The 23,340-nt window shown below is 38.6% G+C and overlaps 1 protein-coding gene across 9 annotated transcripts in view; it reads left to right on the top strand.

The window, feature by feature from the left end:
* The first annotated feature begins 6,551 nt into the window (after positions 1-6,551).
* LOC105198269 overlaps positions 6,552-23,340 on the top strand; it is a 33,283-nt gene continuing 16,494 nt past the window's right edge. For 7 of the 9 annotated variants that reach the window (XM_039456311.1, XM_039456296.1, XM_039456303.1 and 4 more), the window contains exons 1-3: positions 6,552-8,832; positions 11,335-11,438; positions 11,751-11,876. In XM_039456311.1, coding sequence (XP_039312245.1) covers positions 7,166-8,593 — 1,428 coding nt within the window. In that variant the 5' untranslated portion in view covers positions 6,552-7,165 and the 3' untranslated portion in view covers positions 8,594-8,832; positions 11,335-11,438; positions 11,751-11,876. The remainder of the gene's footprint in view (positions 8,833-11,334; positions 11,439-11,750; positions 11,877-23,340) is intronic. The other 2 variants (XM_039456280.1, XM_039456289.1) reach the window with 2 other exon arrangements.

Raw genomic sequence — 23,340 nt, 5'->3', positions numbered from 1 at the left:
TACCGGTGCGCGCGCTGGTCGTAGGAATTTGCCCACGTGCCGTGGCCGTGCTCTCGTGTTGCTTCTGCCGGAGCGTTGCTCGGCTCGCCGGCCGAGTCACGAGCGCGCCGCATGCCGCGTCGTCGTCGTCGTCGTCGGTGTCCGACTCGGTTTCTTCGGTCGGAGCGGGGGCCGGCTTGAGGTCCTGGACATGGACGTGCCGGTACCACTTGCCCCCCGCGCTTCGGAGGTCGTATATTACCGGCGAGATGATGCGGCGTACCTCGAGTGGCCCTATATACTTCGGCGCGAGTTTCGCGTTGAACGCATCCGCACGACGGGAGAGGGGGTGGTCTCGCTTCCACACCCAATCTCCCCGCTTCGGTCGCCATTCCCGCCGACGCAGATTATAATATTGTTGCTGCCGTTGGAACGCACGGGCCAGCTGGATGCGGACGAGCGCGTACGTCTCACGTAGTCGGCGCTGCAACGCGTGCGGTCGTTGCGGAGGGCCGGCTGGTGCGCGTTCCTCCGGCCGTCGTAACTCGCGGCCGTGGTTCAGGAACGCCGGCGTATGCCCCGTTGCGTCGTGAGTCGCGGTGTTGTACGCGAACTGCAATTCGGCGAGGCGTTCGTCCCACTTGCGGTGGTCGCGATGTAGGTACTGACGGATCATAGTTTTGACGGTTCGGTTGGTGCGCTCGACCGGATTGCAGTGCGGGGCGTACGCCGGCGTGAGACGGTGGCGGATTTGAAGCGCACGCAGCAAGTCGGTCAGGGTCGCGGAGCGGAGCTGGGTCCCGTTATCTGACCAAATTTCCTCGGGGCAGCCGTGCCGCAGGATGACGGCTTTGGTCAGTGCGGTAGCGACATTCGCGGCGGTAGCGCGTCGAAGCGCTCGCATTTCCAGCCACTTCGTGAACCGGTCCTGCATTGTCAACAGCCATGTATGCCCCTGGCTTGACCGCGGAAGCGGCCCTACCAGGTCGATCGTTACCTGTTGCCATGGCTGTGACACGTCGGTCGGGTGGAGCAATCCGGCCGGTCGCCGTTGCTCTGGTTTATGCGCTAGGCAGGTTCGGCACTGCCGTACGTAGCGCGAGATCTCGCGGAACATTCCCGGCCAGTAGAAGTGGCGGGCAATGCGAGCGATCGTTTTCGCGGTGCCGAGATGTCCGGCGGTCGGTGCGTCGTGGTACCGCTGGAGGAGTTCGGCTCGGTTTTCGCGCGGCACGCACTCCTTCCACTGCGCGTCGTTCGGCGCGTCCGCGAAGTCCAGCGTGTGGAGCACGTGCCGGTAGAGGCGACCGTCCGCGATGCGGAAGTCGGGGGCGGCGTCGGGAGTGGTGGAAGTGATGTCCCACCACTTTCGGTACCACGCGCAAGCTGTGTTCGCGGCGGCGTTAACGGCCGTTCGCCGTGAGAGCGCGTCCGCAACCTTATTCAGCGACCCCTTCCGGTATTGCACCTCGAAGTCGAATTGTCGTAGTTCGAAGGCCCATCGGCCCAAACGTCCGGTCGGTGAGTCTAGTTTTTGCAGCCACCGGAGTGACTGATGGTCGGTGACTACCTTGAAGCGGTAACCCTCAAGGTAGTCTCGCATTCGGCGGATCCCCCAGAGTACGGCGAGACATTCGAGCTCGGTCGCGCTATAGTTGCGCTCTGCGTTGTTGAGCGTTCGGCTCGCGTACGCGATGACGCGCTCGCCCTCAGGGAAGTACTGGGTGAGCACGGCACCCAGTCCGGTCGTGCTTGCGTCCGTTTGCAGCACGAACTGTCGCTCGAAATCCGGGCAGGCTAGCACGGGTGCGGACGTGAGGGTCGTTTTCAAGGCCTCGAAGGCCGCCTGCTCGTGGTTCCCCCATGACCAGCGGGCATTTTTTCGTGTGAGCGCGGTGAGCGGGGCGGCGACGGTCGCGAAGTCTCGGATAAAACGGCGGTACCAGGACGCGAGGCCTAGGAACTGTCGTATCTGCCGCACGCTCTGCGGCTCGGGCCAGTTCGCGATAGCCTCCGTCTTCTCCGGATCGGTCCGGATTCCGTCGCGGTCGACCACGTGGCCGAGATACTTCAGCCGCTCCGTGCAAAAACGGCACTTCTCGGTGTTCGGTCGGAGTCGCGCCTCGCGTAGCCGGCGGAAAACCTCTCGCAGCGTGGCGAGGTGCTCGTCGAACGTTCGGGTGACGACGATGATGTCGTCCACGTAGACGAAAACCCGCGGTTCTAGTTCGGGCCCGAGGACATCGTCGAGCAGACGCTGGAAGGTAGCCGGCGCGGAGTGAAGCCCAAACGGCATCACTTTAAATTGCATTAACCCCCGACCCGGCACGGTAAAAGCGGTAACGGGTCGGCTTGCCGGGGCCAGGGGTATCTGCCAGTAGCCGCTCATTAAGTCGATCGTCGAGAGGTACCGCGCGCCTCTCAATTTGTCGAGCGTGGCGGGTATCTGAGGTAACGGGTAGGCGTCGCGTTCCGTCACCTCGTTTACGCGGCGGAAATCTATACAGAACCGCGGTTTTCCGTCTTTCTTGCGCACGATGACGATCGGCGAGCTCCACGCGCTGCGAGACGGCTCTATGACTCCGGCGCGTATCATCTCGTCGACCTCGTGGTCGATGATCGCCTGCATTGCCGGATTTCGGGGACGGTAGCGCTGCTTGATCGGCGGATGGTTCTTAACGCGGATCACGTGTTCCGCGCGGTCGGTCGGTCCACGCACTCGGTCGAACTTTGGCAGTTCCTCGGCGAGGAAAGCCTGCAAGCGTGCGTCTTCCGCGGGTTCGGTGCTGGCGACGGTTGTCGGACGGACGGCGGCTCGCGGCGGGCGGTCTTCCTCCCGGTGCAGTGGCGGCGGAGGAATCGTGATCCGGGCTCGTGCCATGACATCGACGCCGATCAACATGTCGACGTCGAGTCCGGGTAGCACGCGGAATTCGTGGCGGAACGAGCGCGCCGGGAATACAACCGGCAGCACGAGGCACGTCTCGACCGGCGTGCTGGAGCCGTCCGCGAGGTAGATCCGGCCTGTGACGGGTATCGTCGTGTACCCCTTCCCGTGGAGGCGTTCGGCGGCGTCGGTGCTCACAAATGAGCCTTCGGAGCCTGAGTCGAGCAAGGCCGTGAGCGTGGTATCCCCGACGGGGACGTCGATGTGCGGTCGCGGATTGTACCTTATTCGGAGGACCGGGGAGCGGTCTCGGTGCCCCCGGCCCTGGCGGCGTTTCCCGGCGGCGGATGGCAATCGCGGGTATAGACGTCGTCTTTCCCGCACTGGGAACAAAACTTGCGGGCCGCGCGGCGGCATTCGAACCGCGTGTGACCGCGCTGCTTACACCGCCAGCAGCACGTGTCCTTGTCGTAGGCGGTGGCAGCCGAATTCGCGGGCGGTTTCGACGCGGGTTGCCGTTCGCGGCATTGCGAGCTAATGTGCTCGAATTCTTCGGCTCGCCGTAGCAACTCGGTGTTCCGGTGAATGTCGTCGCGGCGGACGTATAGCTTATACCGGGGGTGCATATTGTCGTAGAGGAGGTCGAGCTGATCCTCCTCTCCGAAACCCCCGGCGCGACGCATCATTGTGAGTACGTCGGTTGCGTATTTGCGGTAGGGCTCCTCCGGAGCCTGCGTTCGGGCTTGAATGTCCCGCCGGAGTTGAGCAAAGTAACGGCGCGGCAGGTAGTACTCTCGGAATTCTCCGAGGAACTCCTGCCATGTCCCCCACGCGGTGCGGTTGTTGCGATACCAGAGGAGTGCGTCTCCCCGTAGCATCTCCGGCAGTCCGCGGAGGAGCAACGCGTCGTCGTAGCCGTATTCGGCTCGTAGCTCGTCGACGCGTTCCAGGAAGGACACCGGGTCCTTCCCGTCGAAGTGACATCCCCACTTACGGATCTGGTTCATCACTTTCGCGGGGGAGTCTCTTTCGGTCGCGGCGGTCGGTTCCGGCACGGTAACGTTAAGTGCGGGTGGATCGGCCATGACTCCGGCCGGCGCGTGTTCGGGGTGCAATACTAGAAATTCGCTGAGTCGGCGGCGAAGCTCGTTGACGTTTCCGTCAGTGGCGAGATCGGCGTGCTGTAATTGTCGGAGCAGTTCGGCGCGGTCGATACGGTATATCCAGCTCCGCGGCATCGGATCGGTACGGGTCTAGTTCTCCGCGGTCGGAAACGTAAACGGTCCCTGTTCGGGCGCCATGTAACGACCCGTCTTTTTCCGCGCACGGGGCGGTGCGTGACTGCGGACGGACCAGGACGCGGAGGGAGGTCGCCAAGAGAACTAGACGTGTATTGCTTTAGGTGGTAAATACAATAGTGCGTTTATTACGTACTGACTATATACAGGTGGAGTGGCTTGGCCACGACGCGCGGACGGACGGATGACGGTGACGCTCGGACGGACCCAACAAAACTTAAGGGCTACGCGCGGACGGACGGACGAGAAAACGGAGCGCGCGGACGTAACGAACGGTATTTACAATTGTCCGGATCGCGCTATTGTCGCGGCTGAGTTCGCGGAATTCCGGCCTCGAGTTTTCCGGGAACTCGGAGCCGGTGTTGACGCGCGCAGACCGTGGCCTTGCTGAAGGCCGGGGCCACGGCCGTAAGTGACGCGCGCTCGGTGCGAGTGTACGCGGAGCGGGGATTCCCGTCGCGAGCGGTTAATACCGCGATGTTCGGCGGTGGTGATCGACTCACGCCAAGAGCCCTTGGTAGAGGCGCGGAACTCCACACCCCAGGCCGTGAGTCGATACCGTAGTAAGGACGGCGGATCGGGAATCGCCGACCAGGATCTCCTGGTGGAGCCCAAGATGTACTTGAGCCCGTTTTTATCGGCGGTATCGGGATTATCGGAATCGCTCTTTGCCAAGACTGCTTGGCGGAAGCTAAGGCTCTTAACTCCCAAGTGAGCGCTAGGTTGGGCTTCTTCTGGATCGGAGAGTGGACGGAGAAGAAGACCCCTCGACTCTCGGAGCGGCGGCGCTTATATACCCGAATCTCGAGAGCAGGGACGGTGCGGGGGTACGGAACGGTACGGAATCGGTGGGGGTCTCCCTGCCGCTCGAGATCGGTCCGGCGGTCGCCACTCCGGTCGAGCGCGTGCGCGCGGAGATCTGCCACGCAGATCTCACGTGCGGATGCGTCAACGCGCGCTACGCCGGTGTTAGAGTATATTTTCGGCGCTATGCGCCGTGTTTCTGCTGTCCGGCGGTTGTTCGGCCGGACAGCCTGGAACGATGGACGGTCCGAGGGGGGAGCGGAAAGGCGGTTTGTTACAGACGTTACTTAAGACGATCTTGAAATAAGAATCGACTATGAATACCGACCTATGTATATCCATACTATATCCTATGTTCATCGATAAATATATCTACATTAGTGTATATCGTATGTATATACATTTGCTGTACATGCATGGAATGTACACGAGGTATTTTCTATGTATATACAGGCAGCGATCTCGTTTGAATATACATTCTATGTATAGCCATACGATATCCTATGTATATTCATAAATATATCTACATAAGTATATATCGTATGTATATACATTTGCTGTACATGCATGGAATGTACACGAGGTATTTTCTATGTATATACAGGCAGCGATCTCGTTTGAATATACATTCTATGTATAGCCATACGATATCCTATGTATATTCATAAATATATCTACATAAGTATATATCGTATGTATATACATTTGCTGTACATGCATGGAATGTACACGAGGTATTTTCTATGTATATACAGGCAGCGATCTCGTTTGAATATACATTCTATGTATAGCCATACGATATCCTATGTATATTCATAAATATATCTACATAAGTATATATCGTATGTATATACATTTGCTGTATATGCTTGGAATGTACATGAGGTATTTTCTATGTATATACAGGCAGCGGTCTCGTTTGAATATACGTTTTATGTATATCCATACAATGTCTTGCGAATATCCTTAAATTTATGTTAATTTATGTATATTCTACGTATGTACACAGTATGTACAGTATGTTTTTTTCATATTATGGAGATTTCATGTATATACATAGGATATCGGATGTTTACTGGGCAGTTACTCAGCGAAAGTGATTCGATAGTTGTCCATAGAAATTGTAGGAAAGATTATACAAGACCAAGCAATGTGAAAGTGGCGAAGAAGAAATTTTTTGATGATGAAGCATCTACGTCAAAATTGTCACCAACAAAAAAAAAATTAAGATCTCAATCATCATTTGATTTGAAAAGTACATGCTTTTTTTGTACGGAAAAAATAGATGAAGCTTTTCAAGAAAAACAGAAAAAATTACCGGTAAGCAGAAGAATGTCAATCACTACTGTCGACAATGTAAGTACCCAAAATAGTATTATAAAACACGCTAATGAGAGAAATGACAAATGGGGAAGAGATGTCAAGGGGCGTGTAAGTAACGCAATAGATTTGGTCGCAGAAAAAGCTGTATACCACGATAAATGCTACCGAGAATTCTTTCGAGTAAAACGAGAGAAAAGTATCAAGTCTGGGCGCCCCTTGTCAGAAGACGTAACATCTGCTATGGAAACGATTTATATGGAAACGATTTATAATTATTTAGAAAATAGCGACGATTGTCAATTCTCATTACACGAGTTAATAAATCAAATCGAAGGTTATGTACCGCATGAAACTATAAAATATAAATTGAAAGAAAAATATGGAGATGACATAATTATAACAGTGAACCGTAAACAAACTCCCACTGTCTGCTTCCGAAATATTGGACATGCTATTTTAAGTGACAATTGGTATGATTCACGAAAAGTCGGTGAAGTTGAAGAAAAACTCAGAATTGTTAAAAAAGCAGCTGAAATCATAAAATCTGACATCGTTGATTGTATTTATGAGAACAAATCTTATCCTCAGAGCACCGAATTTTTTAGTAACATTGAAGACAACGTTCCTGATTCCCTAATGTTTTTTTTGGAAAAAGTCATCATGGATAAACTAAAATCTAATTCGCAGTTACTAAAAAAAAAATGTGTTACAATAGAACATTCTATAATATCTGCAGTGTATAGCAGGAATCATTGGAAAGCTGTTTAAAGATATCAAACTAAAACGGTCTAACACAGTTTTATCTCTTGCAACAGTCAATGCTGCAGTAAAAGTTCATGATAAATTGGTTAATCCTTTGATACTTTTCCAAAGAATGTTAATAGCCAAAAAACACGATGATGATCTCGCGGAATTTTTCAAATATGAACTTGCTCCGTACCCACTTTCAATGTTCAATGATACAACCGGAATGAGGAAGACTAAAAAGTCTGCTGTTTATGACATGTTTCATCCCATTGATCTTGAAGAAAATTTGCCGAGCTCCAATGACATTTATGTGATTGATGGTGGATTTTTATTGCATCGGGTAATATGGCAGACAAATCAAACATATGGACAAATATGTGCTACGTACGTAAACTATGTAGAAAACAAAATTGGGAAAAATGCCGTAATCGTATTTGATGGCTACAAAAATGACTCGAGTATCAAAAAAGCTGAGCAGCATCGACGATACCTGCATAGCCAATGTGTAGAAATTATTTTCGATGAAAGTATGACGTGTACTGTCAATCAAAATAAATTTTTGTCAAACGATAAAAATAAAATCAGATTAATTTCATTGTTAACGAAATTTCTCCAAAATAAAAAATTCGTGGTAAAACAAGCGATAGATGATGCGGATACACTTATTGTTAAAACCGCAATAGAAATGTCGAATAATGGTCGAACATTTGTAGTCGGCGAGGACGTTGATCTACTTGTTTTTTTGATCGCATTATCACCAGAAAATAAAGATATATTTCTCATGAAACCAGGCACAGGCAAAATCAACAGGACAATTTTTTCATCGTCAGAAATCGAAAAATCGTACCAGCATATAAAAGATACAATCTTACTGGTCCATGCCTTCAGTGGTTGTGATACAACGTCTAGTATATTTCAGAAGGGAAAATTACAAATTTTCAAACTCCTGCAAAAAGAATTTCGATTGGCTAACGTCGTGAAAACTTTCAATGACGAAAATTCAACCCAATCAGAAGTAAGAGATGCTGGTGAAACTGTTTTTTTGATGGTATACGGTGCAAAGAAATTTCGAAATCTTTCGCTTGATTCATACAGATTTGACCAATTTAAAAATTCGCTGCAAAAACAAAAATCAAGGCTTGAATTATTACCACCAACATCAGAGGCAGCTGCACAACATTCATCACGAGTTTTCTACCAAATTCAGTTATGGCTTGGCAATAACAAAATTCCGGAACAGTGGGGATGGAAGAAAATCAACGGTTCGTTGCAACCTATTACAACACTCCTTCAGCCAGCACCAGAATCGATACTACAACTTATCTCCTGCAACTGTACATCTGATTGTTCTTCGAGATGTGGGTGCAGAAAAGCAGGGTTAAAATGCTCGGAAATTTGTAGACATTGTCAAGGAATGCAGTGCCTCAATGCATACATGGAGCCAATTTGCGAAAATCTTGACGACTCCGATACAGATTCAGTACACGAGCATGCGGGCAAAGAATTAGAAGATATCTTTTACGAGGCAGATGCTACCGACTCCGATTTTTTTTAGGTATAAAAGATATGCATGCAATATAATATAATATTTCAATCTACTTAAAAATCGTCACTTATGTGTATCGTCAATTAATGTGTATTTTTTTACAGAATATTCACACCTAGAATATCACACCTCGTGAAGCAGTTCTATTAAGAAAATAAATGTACAATTGGATGAAAATGTTTATCACAATCGAATAAAGTATCAAAAGTAATCGAAACAGACCTCGAAACGACCTCGAAAACCTCAGAGTACGAAATTTCAATTTATAACTTTTTATATTTTTTGAAAAATTAAATTTATTTAAATATTTTTCAATTTTGTTTGTTTATTTCAACAATATTATTAACAGAAACAAAATTATGGTACTGTATCTTATTATTTTAGATCTTAGGCTGCTAAATTTACCAAACTTGTCAATATTGATAGTGATTTACATGAAAAAAATCACAAAATTATATTATTTCTTATTATTTTAGATCTTAGGATGCTAAATTTACCAAACTTGTCGATATTCATAGTGATTTACATGAAAAAAAATCACAAAATTATACTATTTATATGTGGGTCTCTGAGAGACCCGTTGTACTGCAAAAGGTTAAGCGTGGCCACTCCAGCACACCCTTTATGGCTAGGGACTCCTTGGTTTCTTGAAATATATACATTTTCAAAGATCTATACCAAGTTACAGCCACTTCGCAATTTTTTTGTTTATTTTGGACAATTTGCCTGGACTATAACCACAATTTGAAGTGCTTTGTTCCCCATTTTTTTCTAGAAGTTTAAAAAAATAAAAGAATCGTAAAGAAGTCTAAATAATCTACTATTTAGATAGTTATAACTAATATAGGAGACCTAGGAAAAAATCCAAAATTTGCACCTCAATAAGACCTTTTTATGTTGTTCAGAACTGGAATAATCCTCGTAATTAAATTAAATTAATAAATAAGTGAAACTGTTAAACTCTCGAATCCGTGCATAATCATTCAAATATTATATATTGCTGTTCATGATCTTGTAAATATTCAAATAGTCTGTTTCGCTAATTTGCCTGTAAATAATAAGACAAAGTCTCGACGTTAGCCTTCGGTCATCGAAACACCGTTGCTTTCGGCGCAAACAAGTTGTTCCGTCGTCAAGTCCGTGCATGAGAAAGTCAGCCGTTAACGAGAATTTACAAAATATTGATTTGATAAACTAGCGGCCTGCTAGTTTATCGATTCAAAGCAACTGTAACGAGAGTCCGCACGTCGATTTGGGTCAATGGCGACTTCCCATAAAATTTCGCTTCTCCCGGCTCGCCTCTGTCGAACGATCGTTCTGAGATTCGCGCTCTCAAGCTGAGGATCGCAGCTTCAAAATATTCGGGTGACACGAGTAAACAACACATAAATCCATCGAAATTAGTTATGCGAACAAATAGTACACGGTCATATAGGACTTTATCGTGCGATAAGAGGGCCTCTAGTATAAACCAAAGTATTAGAAAAAATATTCTACGTTATTTTACTTCAAAAGATCTACAATTAAAGAGTATATTCATATGTTTTGTAGAATTTATTTTCTGCGTCTCAAAATGTGTATTACATTTAACATTTTAAATATTACAAATTACCATAAGGTAACTATAATATATCCAATATAGCTTACCCAATATGACTTACTTACTATTTGTAAGTTATAGTTACATAGAATTTAATATAATTGAATTGAAAATAACGCTAAATAAAAGTTTAATAATAACGATTTCCAAATTTACAATAACTTTGGGTATTGACTCGCACGTATCGGCCAGATGAGGGACGTAAAGCGGGTATTTTAATATTTATAAGTTCTAATGTTGTAAAAATTCCGATTTTTAATTATTTATAAAACGTTAAAGGTGGTTCAAAAAAAAGCCGAAACGTATTCATATACAAATAGATGCCTTATGGATCCACAAGATACATAATATTAAGTTGAAGGATATAATACGTGAGAAATATAATTTGCACACGTTTACCTTCGTTTGCCGTCCTTTTATTGGATGTATATTTGTTCTTTATAATGCATTTAATTTATGTTTTCATCAGAGTTTTAAAATTTTAATATTGCATACATAATTTCATATAAATTACAAAAATATTACATTATTAACTCTTTAATATACATAGTCAAAATACGCAATGGTAACTAATAAATAGTCTCTTCGACCTGTTGGAGTGCGGAGAGGAGAGATACGCGCGGGAGGTACCGCCGTGGCGATTGACGTAAGTATGATGATGTGCAATCGAGGGGGCAAAGGGAGCATTTTCCTGTTCCTGCCCCGGTCGGGGGAACACTTTCTAAACTACCGCCGGTATCCCGAAGTAGAGAGCGGGAGATATTGCCTGGTATTCATAGTCGATTTTTATTTCAAGATCGTCTTAAGTAACGTCTTAAAATGCTAATACAGCTCTCTGATTGGTTGATGGCATCTTAAGATGATACTTAAAATCATCTTAAATATAAGAATTGACTATGAATACTGGCCATTGAGAGTGTAGAGTAGAGATAATAGCGAGAATTTGGTGCGAACTTCTTCTATGTCAAATTCTCACAGGGGACCGGTGGCTACGAGCGGAAGCAGGAGAAAATAAATAGTTTGTTGACCGCGCGTGAAGGACGAGTTCTTCGATTTCTCCCGCGCGTATCCCCCCCCCCCCCCCTCTATGCTCAATCCGCTTACTCTAATTGTTTCCCCCCCACTCAATTGAATCATTTTCAACATACAGATACCTATAAAAGATACCAAACGTCGAAGGAGAGGTCAGAAATCTCTTCGTCTCTTTGGAGATAAGTTCTTCTTTTTGGCAGCGATTCACAGCAACGTGCAACGGTGAGTTTAATTTAAAAAATTTTTTTATATTATAATATTGTATAATAATAGCATCACGAATTGAGAAAAATTTTCAATAATTGCGCTAAGATGATACGTTAATATAAAACAGTTTAGTCGAAATAAAATCTCTAAATAATATTTGTTAAACTTAGATAAATCTAAATTTGAGATATATTTCAAGAAATTGTTTGATTCTTTATTTAAAATGTTACCATGCTAAATGTGTAATATTTTATACAGCAATGTTTTTACATTATAATTTAGAAATAATTGTTTTCCCTACTCAATTGAATTATTTTTGACATACAGATACCTATAAAAGTACGTAATTTCGAGGCAAGGTACTAAACGTCGAAGGAGAGGTCAGCAAAAATTTCTTTGTCTCTTTGGAGATAGGCCCTTCTTTTTGGCAGTGATTCACAGCAACGTGTAACGGTGAGTTCAATTTTGTAAACATTTATTTTGATTAATTTTATTTCTAAGTGTTTTACACATAATGCAGATAAAAATATTTTTCTTAATAATAATATAAGAAATTTTTTCCAAATTTAATTTTGCAAATATATCACTAAGATGATTCTCCATATAGTTTTATAACAAAATAGTATTTTGAAATTAATTAAACAAACAATTATCAATATTTTTATGAAAAGTCAATACTTTTACATCTATTTTTGTAAATGTACCTACATAATTCCTGATTATAATTTTTATGCAAGATTTCGTCATATAATTCAATAAGTGTTGTTCTATCAAGATATTAGTCATAACAATTGGTTTCAATCTTAATATAGATGTAATGCGAATAATGTGTCTAAAAATATGTTACATCGTTAAAACAGAAACAAACGATTAATTCCAATATTTCATCAACGCAACGATAAATATGGGATATATGGTGTAATTTCTTCGATGTAACATCAAAAATCAGAAATAGACCTAACAGATGTTGTTACGCCGATAAAATTTCAAAATTAATTGTCTCTTCGTTAATGATATATGTTGACACGTATTTTTGAACATAATATTCATATGACGCTTATATCGAAACTGAAATATCTAGATGAGACAATGTTCATATGTTCATATTCTCATTACGTTGTAAATTCTTGTTTCCACGCAAAACCATTTAATACATTTATCACCGGTAATATTTAATGAGTTTACCAAAAATTAGTGAACATTCTAATTTACGTAATAAAAACAATATGTTATTAAAATTTAAAAATTTTGATAAAAATTACATCAAAATAATAATTTTGTTGGCAAATACAGATTTTGAAATTTATAAATTTTGATATCACATTGCTTATGTTATGTAAATTATAATATTTGTTACATCCTTTACAAAATTGTTTTAGAACTTAAAGATGTTACCAAGAGAATTTTAAAACCAATCTCCGAGTCATTTAAACATGTTAAAGATTTGACAGACGGCTCAAAGACAATCATCATATTTATCTAGTGTAATGATGTAAAAATTGTAAAAAGATCATAATTTTGATTTTTCATTCCGAAAAGTAGACCAACTTGACACAATTTTTGTCAAATTATATTATAAAAATAAAAATTTCGATGTGAAATATTTTCACATATAATTGTTTTTTTGAAATCAATAGCCAATTCGCCATATCTTATCACTGTCGTAACGCTAGCATTTCTTAGCGAGGAAAAAACGCGTTCTCGAAGAGTTTTAGATGACGATTTATGAATTCAGCCTGTAACTTTCCTTAGTTTTATTAATATAGATTTTGATTTGCAAAATTTTTTTACTGCATTTTTTATAGTGAAGCTGAATAGCTGATTTGAAATAATTATCTTTGTATTACGGACGTATAGCAAAATCACTTGATTTTTTATTATATTTAGCATTAGGACGTCGCATAACTTTTAATTCGCCTGATTAATAGTTGAATTGGTAATAAAAAGATGTTGCCCATTTATATAAATTTTTTAAATTAAGATTTTGCGCTCTGGCTGTTCTTTGGGAATATAAATAATGTCCTATTTTTCTTTTACATTTGTGTTTCCTGTTAATATGACGACTCAATTTTGTTTGTTCCGTTTGATAATAAATAAAATCCTTCTTATCTCTATATTTCACAGTTTTTACAAACATGTTTGCGTTATCAGATGTGCTATGTTTAATTGAAGTTTTTTAGTATTACGTGATGTTTTTAATATTATAAATCCTAATTTTTTTTATATTGTATAGAAGTTTTTGAATTTTCTATCTCATCATTTGTAGAAGTATCTGAATAAGGTACGTAAGAAGAATCACTTGCTTTGAACTAGACTTCTTTTTTCTAAAATTAAAAAATAATATATTGTACTTTTAGTATTTATTATTCTTTTTTTATTTAATACAATAGTATCATTATTTATCTTCATAAAATGTTTTGTTATTACAAATTAAAGTTTATCCAATTATTGCAAGAAGTGCTTCTAATTAATTTAAAACCTTTTAATTAACATAAGATTTTAATATTCACCTTTTGCACACATTTGTTAGGTTAAATAGCCCTAAAAATGATACATTTTCAAGATTGTAAAAACAAAATAAATATTTATAAATCATTTGTAAATTGAATCATGCTGGAACTTTCTTATTCTGTTTGAAATTCTTTCTCTGTTACATCAAATGGCAGTAAAAGAATGTCCTTGCATCATATCCTGAACTTAATGAAAGAAGCTACTTTTAATTTAACAACAAAATAAATATTAATTAATTACTTTATATCTTTTGAATTATTAAGTTCTACAGGTAATTGATAAAAATCTGAAAAGTTTTAAATAAGAAATTATATATTTTAGACAATACTAATATTCAGTTTTTAGAAAAATAAAGTGATTAATGACCAATAACTATCCTGTCTAAATAGACTGTAACAAAATAATTTTAACAGATACACTTAGAATTTAATTAATTTATATGAGATATGATATCTCACCATCCGACGCGTATCTTACGATTTTCATCTTTTCTCTATTAAATAAAATTGTAGTAAATTTAATTTTACATAAATAATAATAATATAACCAATAAAAATATTTATGAATAATATCATTTATACTTCGAGGCTTTTTTTGATATTAATATAATTTGTTTGCTATCACACACAAGTGTACTTTTTACTTCGGTATCATAATTGTCAGCAAACGCTAAAGACATTATATTATTAATTAACGTTGTTAATTAAAACATACTTTTGATTATAGAATATTAATAAATGCTATAATTTAAAGTGTGATTCAGTGACAATTACTTTCAATAAAAGTAATCACTAAAAAGTTAGAGCATTTTAGAAAACATTATTTAACAGAACAATAGTTGTATAAAAATATTGAGTTGTCCGGAAAGTCCGTGCGGATTTTTCAATAGATGATGTTTGAAGGCAAATTCGAGGAAGTTATTTCATTGCAATGTGTCAGATGCGTACGTATTTTGACAAGTGACATTTTGACGCATATTTAGTGATGTTAGTTATCACATTCAAATAAAGACATTTCTCTTGGCATCAGTTTGAAAATGAAAGGAAATAACGTGTTTTTTCGGTGCTTTATGCTTTTTTACTTTTGTAAAGGCAAAATACGACACAAACTCGAGAAAAATATGTGCCGTGTACGGAGAGAATGCTGTAAACGAACGCATACGCCAGAAGTGGTTTGCTAAATTTTATTCAGGAGAAATATATTCAAGATGACCCTCGTTCTATTCGGCCAATTATCACGAATGTTAACCAAATAGCAACTATATTCCGATTGGCAATTTACTGTTCAAAAGATTGCAAGGTTAAAAATTGGCAAGTCAACTGTTTCCGAACTGTTTCCAAAATTTTTTATTTGAATTTTGTTTAATAACAATATTCTTAATAATCATCGAATCTCTTATTTAACTTCGCCGGTTTTTTCTTCTGTTCTCGCATTAAAATTCTTTATTAGTATAATTTTTATCTCTTTTCTTTTCTTTGTTAAGTTAAGTTAAAATAAAAGCTTTAGACAAAGAATTACCTTCTGACAAATTTTTGATTTTAAAAATTTTACTCTCTTTACTTGTTAAAATTATATAATAAAATTAATTTTATTATATGTATATTTATGTACATCTTATTGTCATAAAAAACATATGATTACAAATATTTAAAAATTTTTTTATTTAATCATAATTTTTTCGCATATTGATACAGCAACGGCCAAAATATCTGTCTCTACTATTTTAATAAATTGTTTTACTTCGCCAGGATAATGTCGTTGCGGGTATTTCACAGAACAAATAAAAAATTTCTGTTTTTAAGTCAAGAATTGCGATGTATTGTAGTCCGAGTAGACCGAATGTTATGTTACAAGTTCAAACTAATGTGCTTTACGTTCGCTCGCCGATTCTATGTATTGCTCAAAACGAATGATTAGTCTGAAGGCTGGAGCAAGAATGAGCTCTCGACGACGATCACCTCCTAATCTCCCCACTGCGATTCTCGGAACGCACCGAGGTTCCACGAAATAGGTCGAAGTAATTGATAATGAGATCACTGCGATCGCAGTACCCGGCGCAACTCATCACATGCCGTTTGAATACCGAACAATTTCATCGCTGGTTCTAATATTCCTTATAAGTATGAATCTATAAATGTTTGATTACAGCATGTAATAATTAAAGCTCTCGCTTTAAACCCAGTCAGAAATGATAATGAAATCAACGTCAATTCAATCTTCGAAATCATCAAATCGACATCGAATTGATTCCATTATTATTTCTGGAAAAAAATATAAAATTTGTTTGGCTTTCGGATTTATGTATATCGCGATTTTCACGGATTTTTCACACAGCGTACCTCGTTCGACAACTTTTCAGTTTATTTTTTTAAAGAAAGGAACGATCTAAAATGAGCGACAAAGACTTTGTTATCAGAACTTTAAAAGAATAGGGTTTTAAAAAATAATTCTCTAAATTTTAGGTATGTTTTTATAAGTTTTAGTAAAAATTAGATTACGTTAGAACCGGAGGGGAAAGAATTAATAAATAGAACGGTAGTTATATTCTAGTAAAAAATAAAGAACATTACATTATAAAATTTCAAAAATTAAAAAACTAAAATAGGTAATTCTTTGTATAAAGCGTTTATGTTAATTTATTAGGAAAAAAGAAACATAATTATACGCTGTGAAGTATTCACTGACTGATTGACGGATTTATGACAAATTGCTTCATGAAGAATCGCCTTGCTGATATAACACAGAATATAAATAAAATATCGCGCGCGGTGCTACAAAAACAAAAAAAAAGGGTCTTAAACTTCTACCTACAGATATGACTATTTTGTATGCTACATGTCCGTAAATTGTTATATAGAAAACTCCATAGGTATTCTAAAAAATTTTAAAAAGTGATTTCTCACGTTAATTTAAAACTTATATTTTTCATTCTAATCAAATATATGAAACAACTTGGTTTCAAAAATACAAGTGTCAAAATTGAAAGAATTTTGTTTCGACAAAAAATTTTGAAAATAAATTGTGTATGTGCATACTTTGTGTTCAATTATGTGTATTCAACATGACATTCTGTACCTTTAAAACTAAGTCATTTCGGACACATAAATTTATGTATAACAGAAAACATAAAGAATAATTAAAACTTATGAGTGTATTTCAGAATAGACAGAATGGATAATGGTTAAAAAGATAAAATTAAATGAAAAGTTAAAATTAACGAAGGACCTTATTCTTGACAAGTATCGGTATCGTCGTTATAATCGATATTGTTATAAAGAGTTAAAAATAAACCTTTTTAAATTAAATTTAAGATTAACTTATTTTTTAAATAAATTAAATTTTGAGTTCAACTAGAATTAACTAACCTTCCTTCAAATTATTAATTTATTTTTAGCATGTACGAACCGTTATCTATATCTTACGTAACGGCTCGTATATGCTGAAGCAAATTGATAATTTTATGGAAGATCAGTTACACGACCAAAATAACATAGAATGCATGTATTGAATCTTACGTAAACATTGTTTTACATATAGTAAATATATATATATATATATATATATATATAAAATAAGTGAAAAGAACAAATTATAAAATAATATAAATAAATAGTAAATAAAATAAAACAATTAGTAATCGGGAATTAGGCTAATGAGAATCAGCGCGGGTAAAAGTGCGCAATCGTATTAATATTACACAAATTATTTATTCATTTTTGAATTACGAAAGTAAACGAACGTTTTGACTCGCTTTGGAGTCATCTTCAGCGTATCAAAAATATATGAAAAATTTTAGCCGTCATCTGTCACCAAAAACGGGAAGCAGTCGAGTCACCAACGGTTTGCCAAATCCGTAGCATCTTTTCCTGGTAACAGCGTCGCAGGCAATGACACTTCTCTGTATCACTATCGTATGTTTTGTTTTAGATAGCGAATAATTATCTTAAATAAATATTTTCGTAACTCACCCATTCGAACTGACGAAGCCATGGATAAATTTTGGTCCATAGGAAATAAATTTCGCTTTTCAAAGTATACACTCAATCGTTTATTGTTTAACAACAACCGGTGCTGACTGTCTCAAGTAAGAATATATACTGATTGTAAATCGAGTCGCTCCGATTATAACATCTTACTTCAACGCTCACAAAAAGTCAAGCGGTCAAGAATATACAAATATTAAATAAATACATGTAAGCGAATGGAGAAATAGTAAGTCGTTAACTATAAATATAAAATAAATAAATAGAATAAAATTAGCGGAGAGTCAGATATTACAATTCAAATGTCACAAATTTAATAAAATTATAAATAAATAGGTAGAAATAAAAATAATTAGCGGCGAGTCAATTGTAACAATTAAAGTAAGTCACAAATCGTCCTGATAGATAAAAATATAAATAAATAAATAAATAAAATAAAAATAATTTAGTGACGAGTCAACTATTACAATTAAACTCAGTTACAACCTATATCGCTCAAGAGCATATTGATTCTATTATAATTTATCCAATAATGAGAAATACGCATGATGCAGGCATTCAGTATCTGTTTTAAATTGAGACTGTTATCTTGTTGATGACTGTTATCTTGTTATCTAATTGAACATGTAACATTTCGGATATCAACCGCCTGCCTAAGAAACATTGGTTGTCTAAGATATTTTCCCAATCAAAATCATGATTAAGTCTATGTTCTGTGATAACCGAGAGATTATTTGTATTTTAATTAATATGAATGCAATGTTCATTAATTCCTGTTTTTAATTTTCTACTAGTTTGCCTTACATATGACGTATTGCCGTCTTTACTTATAATTTTATAAACAACATATTTCTTTAAGTTGCTAGGAAGAACATTTTTCGGTACATTAATAATCTTGTAATTCAAAGATAAATAAATAATTTGTATAATATTAATGTACGGGCTTGCAATAGATAATAGAATCGTTTTCCTAACACATTTGCTTTAATATCAAATTACTTTCTTTACATTTGGTATGTAGTGTTACAAATATAATATAATATACGTGTGGTTTGACGGCTGTCTCGAGAGCAACTGACGAATTCTCTAAACGCGCCGAATTCGTCTTATTATTAGTAAGACGTCCTCTCGCTTGGTCGTGTGCTTATTGTGATCAACGGTTTCATGATACATTTGAAATAGGCACCGACAATTAATACGTTGCACAACCTTTACCCGGGCTGACTCTCATTAGCCTAATTCCCGATTACTAATTGTTTTAAATTTCGAGAATCCTAAATTAATTTTAATCAAATTAAATAAATAATAAAATAAATAAAATTGAAAAAAATTAAGAAAAATTATTGTACACGTACATCATATTTCTGTGGGCAACAGGAACTTCAGAATAATAACAATTACAACAATTTTTCTAAATTATTGTTTATAACATCGCACTTTTATGTGACTGGTAACACATGTCTACAAAATTAGGGTAGGTCTTGCGTTTTAAACTTTTAATGACGTTTCTATAGGATTGTGATGCGCTGAAAACGACTACATTATCCATTTTTTCCATCACCCTCCATTTTTTAAATAAACGCAAAAACAACTTTCTTTGAACATGACTTCTTTATGAATTTTTTCTGGTTAAAGAAAAAATGATAGCAAGATCAGCTTTACGGTATTCTACGCAGAAATGTTTCCACAATACAGAAAATATTTCTGCGCAACTTATAAAACTGTTTTATGAAATCGTAAACAAAAAACTTTGACAAACAAAACAAAACAAAAGTTAAGGCTCTTATAAATAAATTAAATTCGAACATAGTGAGCTCAAGAGCCACGCAAGATGTCGGGTGCAAATAAATAACCAATAACTCCAAATGTCATGCAAACGTTTCGACCTTTAATGACGGTCTTCCTTAGTGATATTACAAGTCTATAACATAATAATTGCACTAATTAAGATATGAATTTATTGCAATAAACAAATAAAGAATAAAAATAAGAAATGAAAACAAGTTACCGAATAGATAGGGATTGTGCAAAATCGCGGTGTACATCTTACTACAACGTCTTAGCATAATAGTATGAACGACCTCACAGAGCGTGTACCGAGACAAGAGTTTTGCGAAACCACATAGATTGGTTGCTAACAAATAAATAAATAAATAAGAGAATGAAATTAAAATGATGTAACTATAAAAATTAAATAGTTAAAAAAAGAGAATAAACGGAAAATCAATAAAAATTAAATAATTAAATAAAAAAGAATAAAAATGGAAGCTGTACAAGTCATTAGATATAAAATTGTAAAAAAAACGCATTATAAAATAATGTAAATTCAAAAAAAGGGGGAAAAAAGGAGATAAGTCAAAACGAAAATTATGTACAAAATATCTCTAACTACCAAAACTCGTGTCACAGCCTTGAGATGGGATGTTACATCTCGGTGAAAATAGATACAAATAATGAGGACCGAAACGAGATAGCCTCGGTGGCCCGAACGAAAGGAATAGAAGGAGAAGGGGTGATGAACCTAAGAAGGGGGAATACGCTCGAGGATAGGAAGATACGCATCCGAGAGAAGTTCGGCATCGCTTTGTTTATTGAGTCCGTGCATTTGATTTTTGATGTGTAGTATCTCGGATATAGATCTTTCAACATAAGATGGCTCCTTGTCTAAAATTTTCACGTTCTCCCAATCAAATTCGTGATTTTCTCCATTGCGATGTAACGAAATAACAGAAGGCCTGGCCTTTCTAATGTATGCTTTATATTCGCTAACTCTTGTTTTTAATTGGCGTTTCGTCTGTCCCACGTAAGAAGAATCGCAGTCCTTACAATTAATTTTATAGATCACGTCATTACAAGAAAGAAGCTCTGTATGGTCTTTGCCAGTAGTTATGAATTTATTCAATTTAGAAGAGATTGTGAACGCAACACTGCAATCAAACTTACATGAGAAAGACGAAAATTTCTCTAATACCGACTCAATGTAAGGGATCGTAAAAAATCTTCTTACACGTTTATCCTCAACGCAGGTGTCATCTTTATAAAAAAGGTGTTTGAGTCTGAAATTTATCATGGAAAAGATAAAATTTAAAGGATAGTTATTTTCCAATAAAATGTTAACTTTTTAACTAAAATTTTGAAGTTCTTATATGCATGACCGTTTACAATTTACTATGGAGAGAGAGATCGAGGGGAAAATCAGTTTTCTCGATGTTATGCTTATAAATGTGAATAATAGGATTATTTTCGATCAATACCGCAAACCAACTTTCTCAGGAAGATACTTAAATTTTTTCTCACACCATCCCCTGTGTCATAAAAAGAGTGTTATTTTTGATATGATTGACAAGTTACTGTTATTATCACATCCTCAATTTCATTATAAGAACTTCAAAATTTTAGTTATATAGGATTTTTGATCACAAATCTGTAAACGAAATTGCTGTACCATGTCATATTATTGAGATATTTTACCTTTAAATTACTCCAAAATGTGAAATAGTTTTTGATATTATAACATTAATTTTAATTATTATTTAATAAATAATTCAATAAGTACATATGTATTTATATTTGTTCAGTTTGCAAATCAGCAAACTTTAAATGCCGGTGCCACTTCGAGAGAGTGCAAATAAATTGTGTAAAGATTAGAGTCTGGCTTTACCCTGTTCTATCCAGATACAGCATTGAACGCGCGAAAAATGAGTGCGAGCGACGGTACAGAGCGAGGACGACGAAGACTGATTCATTAGCGGAACGGTGATAAAGATGGGAAGTGGGAGCAGACAAAAGGAATAACAGATCACTCAAAGCGTGTTAACAGTTAAAAAAAAAGTCTTTAGTAATTGTCAAAAGTAACACCACCTGGTTGCGCCATGCATATCGATACGGTGGATGGCGCTGCTGTATAGTGTGAGAGCACGCTCGCGTCGAAGGCGGTACTACTATAGTTACAGTTATAGTCTTTTATAAGATGGACGACGAATGCGATCCGTAGAGAACGAACGAGAAAATAGAGGTGTAGAAAGAGGGACATCTTACATGTAGACAAAAATTCTTTTCTGCACCACCAAATGGTCCTTCGAGCCGGATAGCAACAAGCCAGTAAAAATCGAGAAAGCAATATTCAAGACGGAAATCTCAAGCACGTGCAGTTCGTCGACTACGGACCAAGAATCGAGGCCGCCGTGTGAGACAAAGGGCGTGACCACAACAACGAGGCAGACGGAGACATCGTCAAATCGGAAAGGTTGCATCGACAACAAAGATCTCGCAATCTCCTACAAGGAGGTTAGGAGAACAAACCAGAATCACCAAGCAGACTCGATGAGCTGGCAGTGATCTAGAGTTTTCCAGCTTCAACACACATTCAAAGCTGAGTACCTTCAAGCGTTTTAGCCATTCGCCTTTCAGGTAGACTCGCGTCATAACGTATAGCATCATGGCGGAGATAAAAAAAACTCGTGAAAAGGCGCGGAACGATCAAAGCGCAATTGACACGCGCGCGTAATTGGATTAGAGTATTCGATCCATAAGCCCATCAAATTGAAGAAATTGAGGTTAGATTAGTTACAATAGAGCGTGCGTGGGATGATTTTCGCCAAACGCAAGACTCACTCGAAGAGTTGAATGCCGAATGTGAAGACGACGGTGAAAGAGAAACTTTCGAGTCGGAATATTATGCAGCAGCTGCAGCTGCAAAGGCTCTCATCGCGCGACACAGCAGAACGCGAAGTGCGGTACTAGAAAATTGCGGTGCAGATAATCACGACAACGGTAACGCGAGTAATTCGGTAGATTGGATAAAGTTACCACCAATTAATTTGCCCACATTCGATGGATCCTATGATCAATGGCCTAATTTCCGCGATACATTCAAAGCGATCATTGATGAGAATACAAATTTGTCAGATATTAAAAAACTTTATTATTTGCGATTAGCACTCAAGGGCGTGGCCGCGGAAATCCTAGGATCCATGGAATTGTCCGCGGGCAATTACGACGTCGCATGGAATATTCTAGAAAACCGTTTCGAAAACAAACGTGTTTTGGTCCACCACCACGTGCAGGCATTGGTCGAATTTTCAGCATTGCAGAAAGAATCTCGTACGGGATTACGTCAATTATTAGATCACACCGAAAAGCATGTTCGCGCTTTAAGAAAACTTAGTCAGCCTACAGACTAATGGGGCACAATTCTTGTTCATTTAATGACGGCGAAGTTTGACAATGCTATCAAGCGTGAGTGGGAAACCAAAACGTCCGCAAGAGAAGTTGCAACATATGCGCAGTTTATTGATTTAACAACCAATCGGTGTATTATGTTAAAGACATTGCAACGTGATAAATCAAAACAGGCCAAATTTTCACTGTCAACCGGCGACACTTAATCAACTAATACAAATAAAAAATCGGTAGCCGCAGTC

The sequence above is a fragment of the Solenopsis invicta genome, chromosome 1 (assembly GCF_016802725.1).
Source record: "Solenopsis invicta isolate M01_SB chromosome 1, UNIL_Sinv_3.0, whole genome shotgun sequence".
Taxonomy (NCBI): Eukaryota; Metazoa; Arthropoda; class Insecta; order Hymenoptera; family Formicidae; genus Solenopsis; species Solenopsis invicta.
Note: the sequence above shows the minus strand (reverse complement) of the source record. Positions and strands in the feature narration are given on the sequence as shown.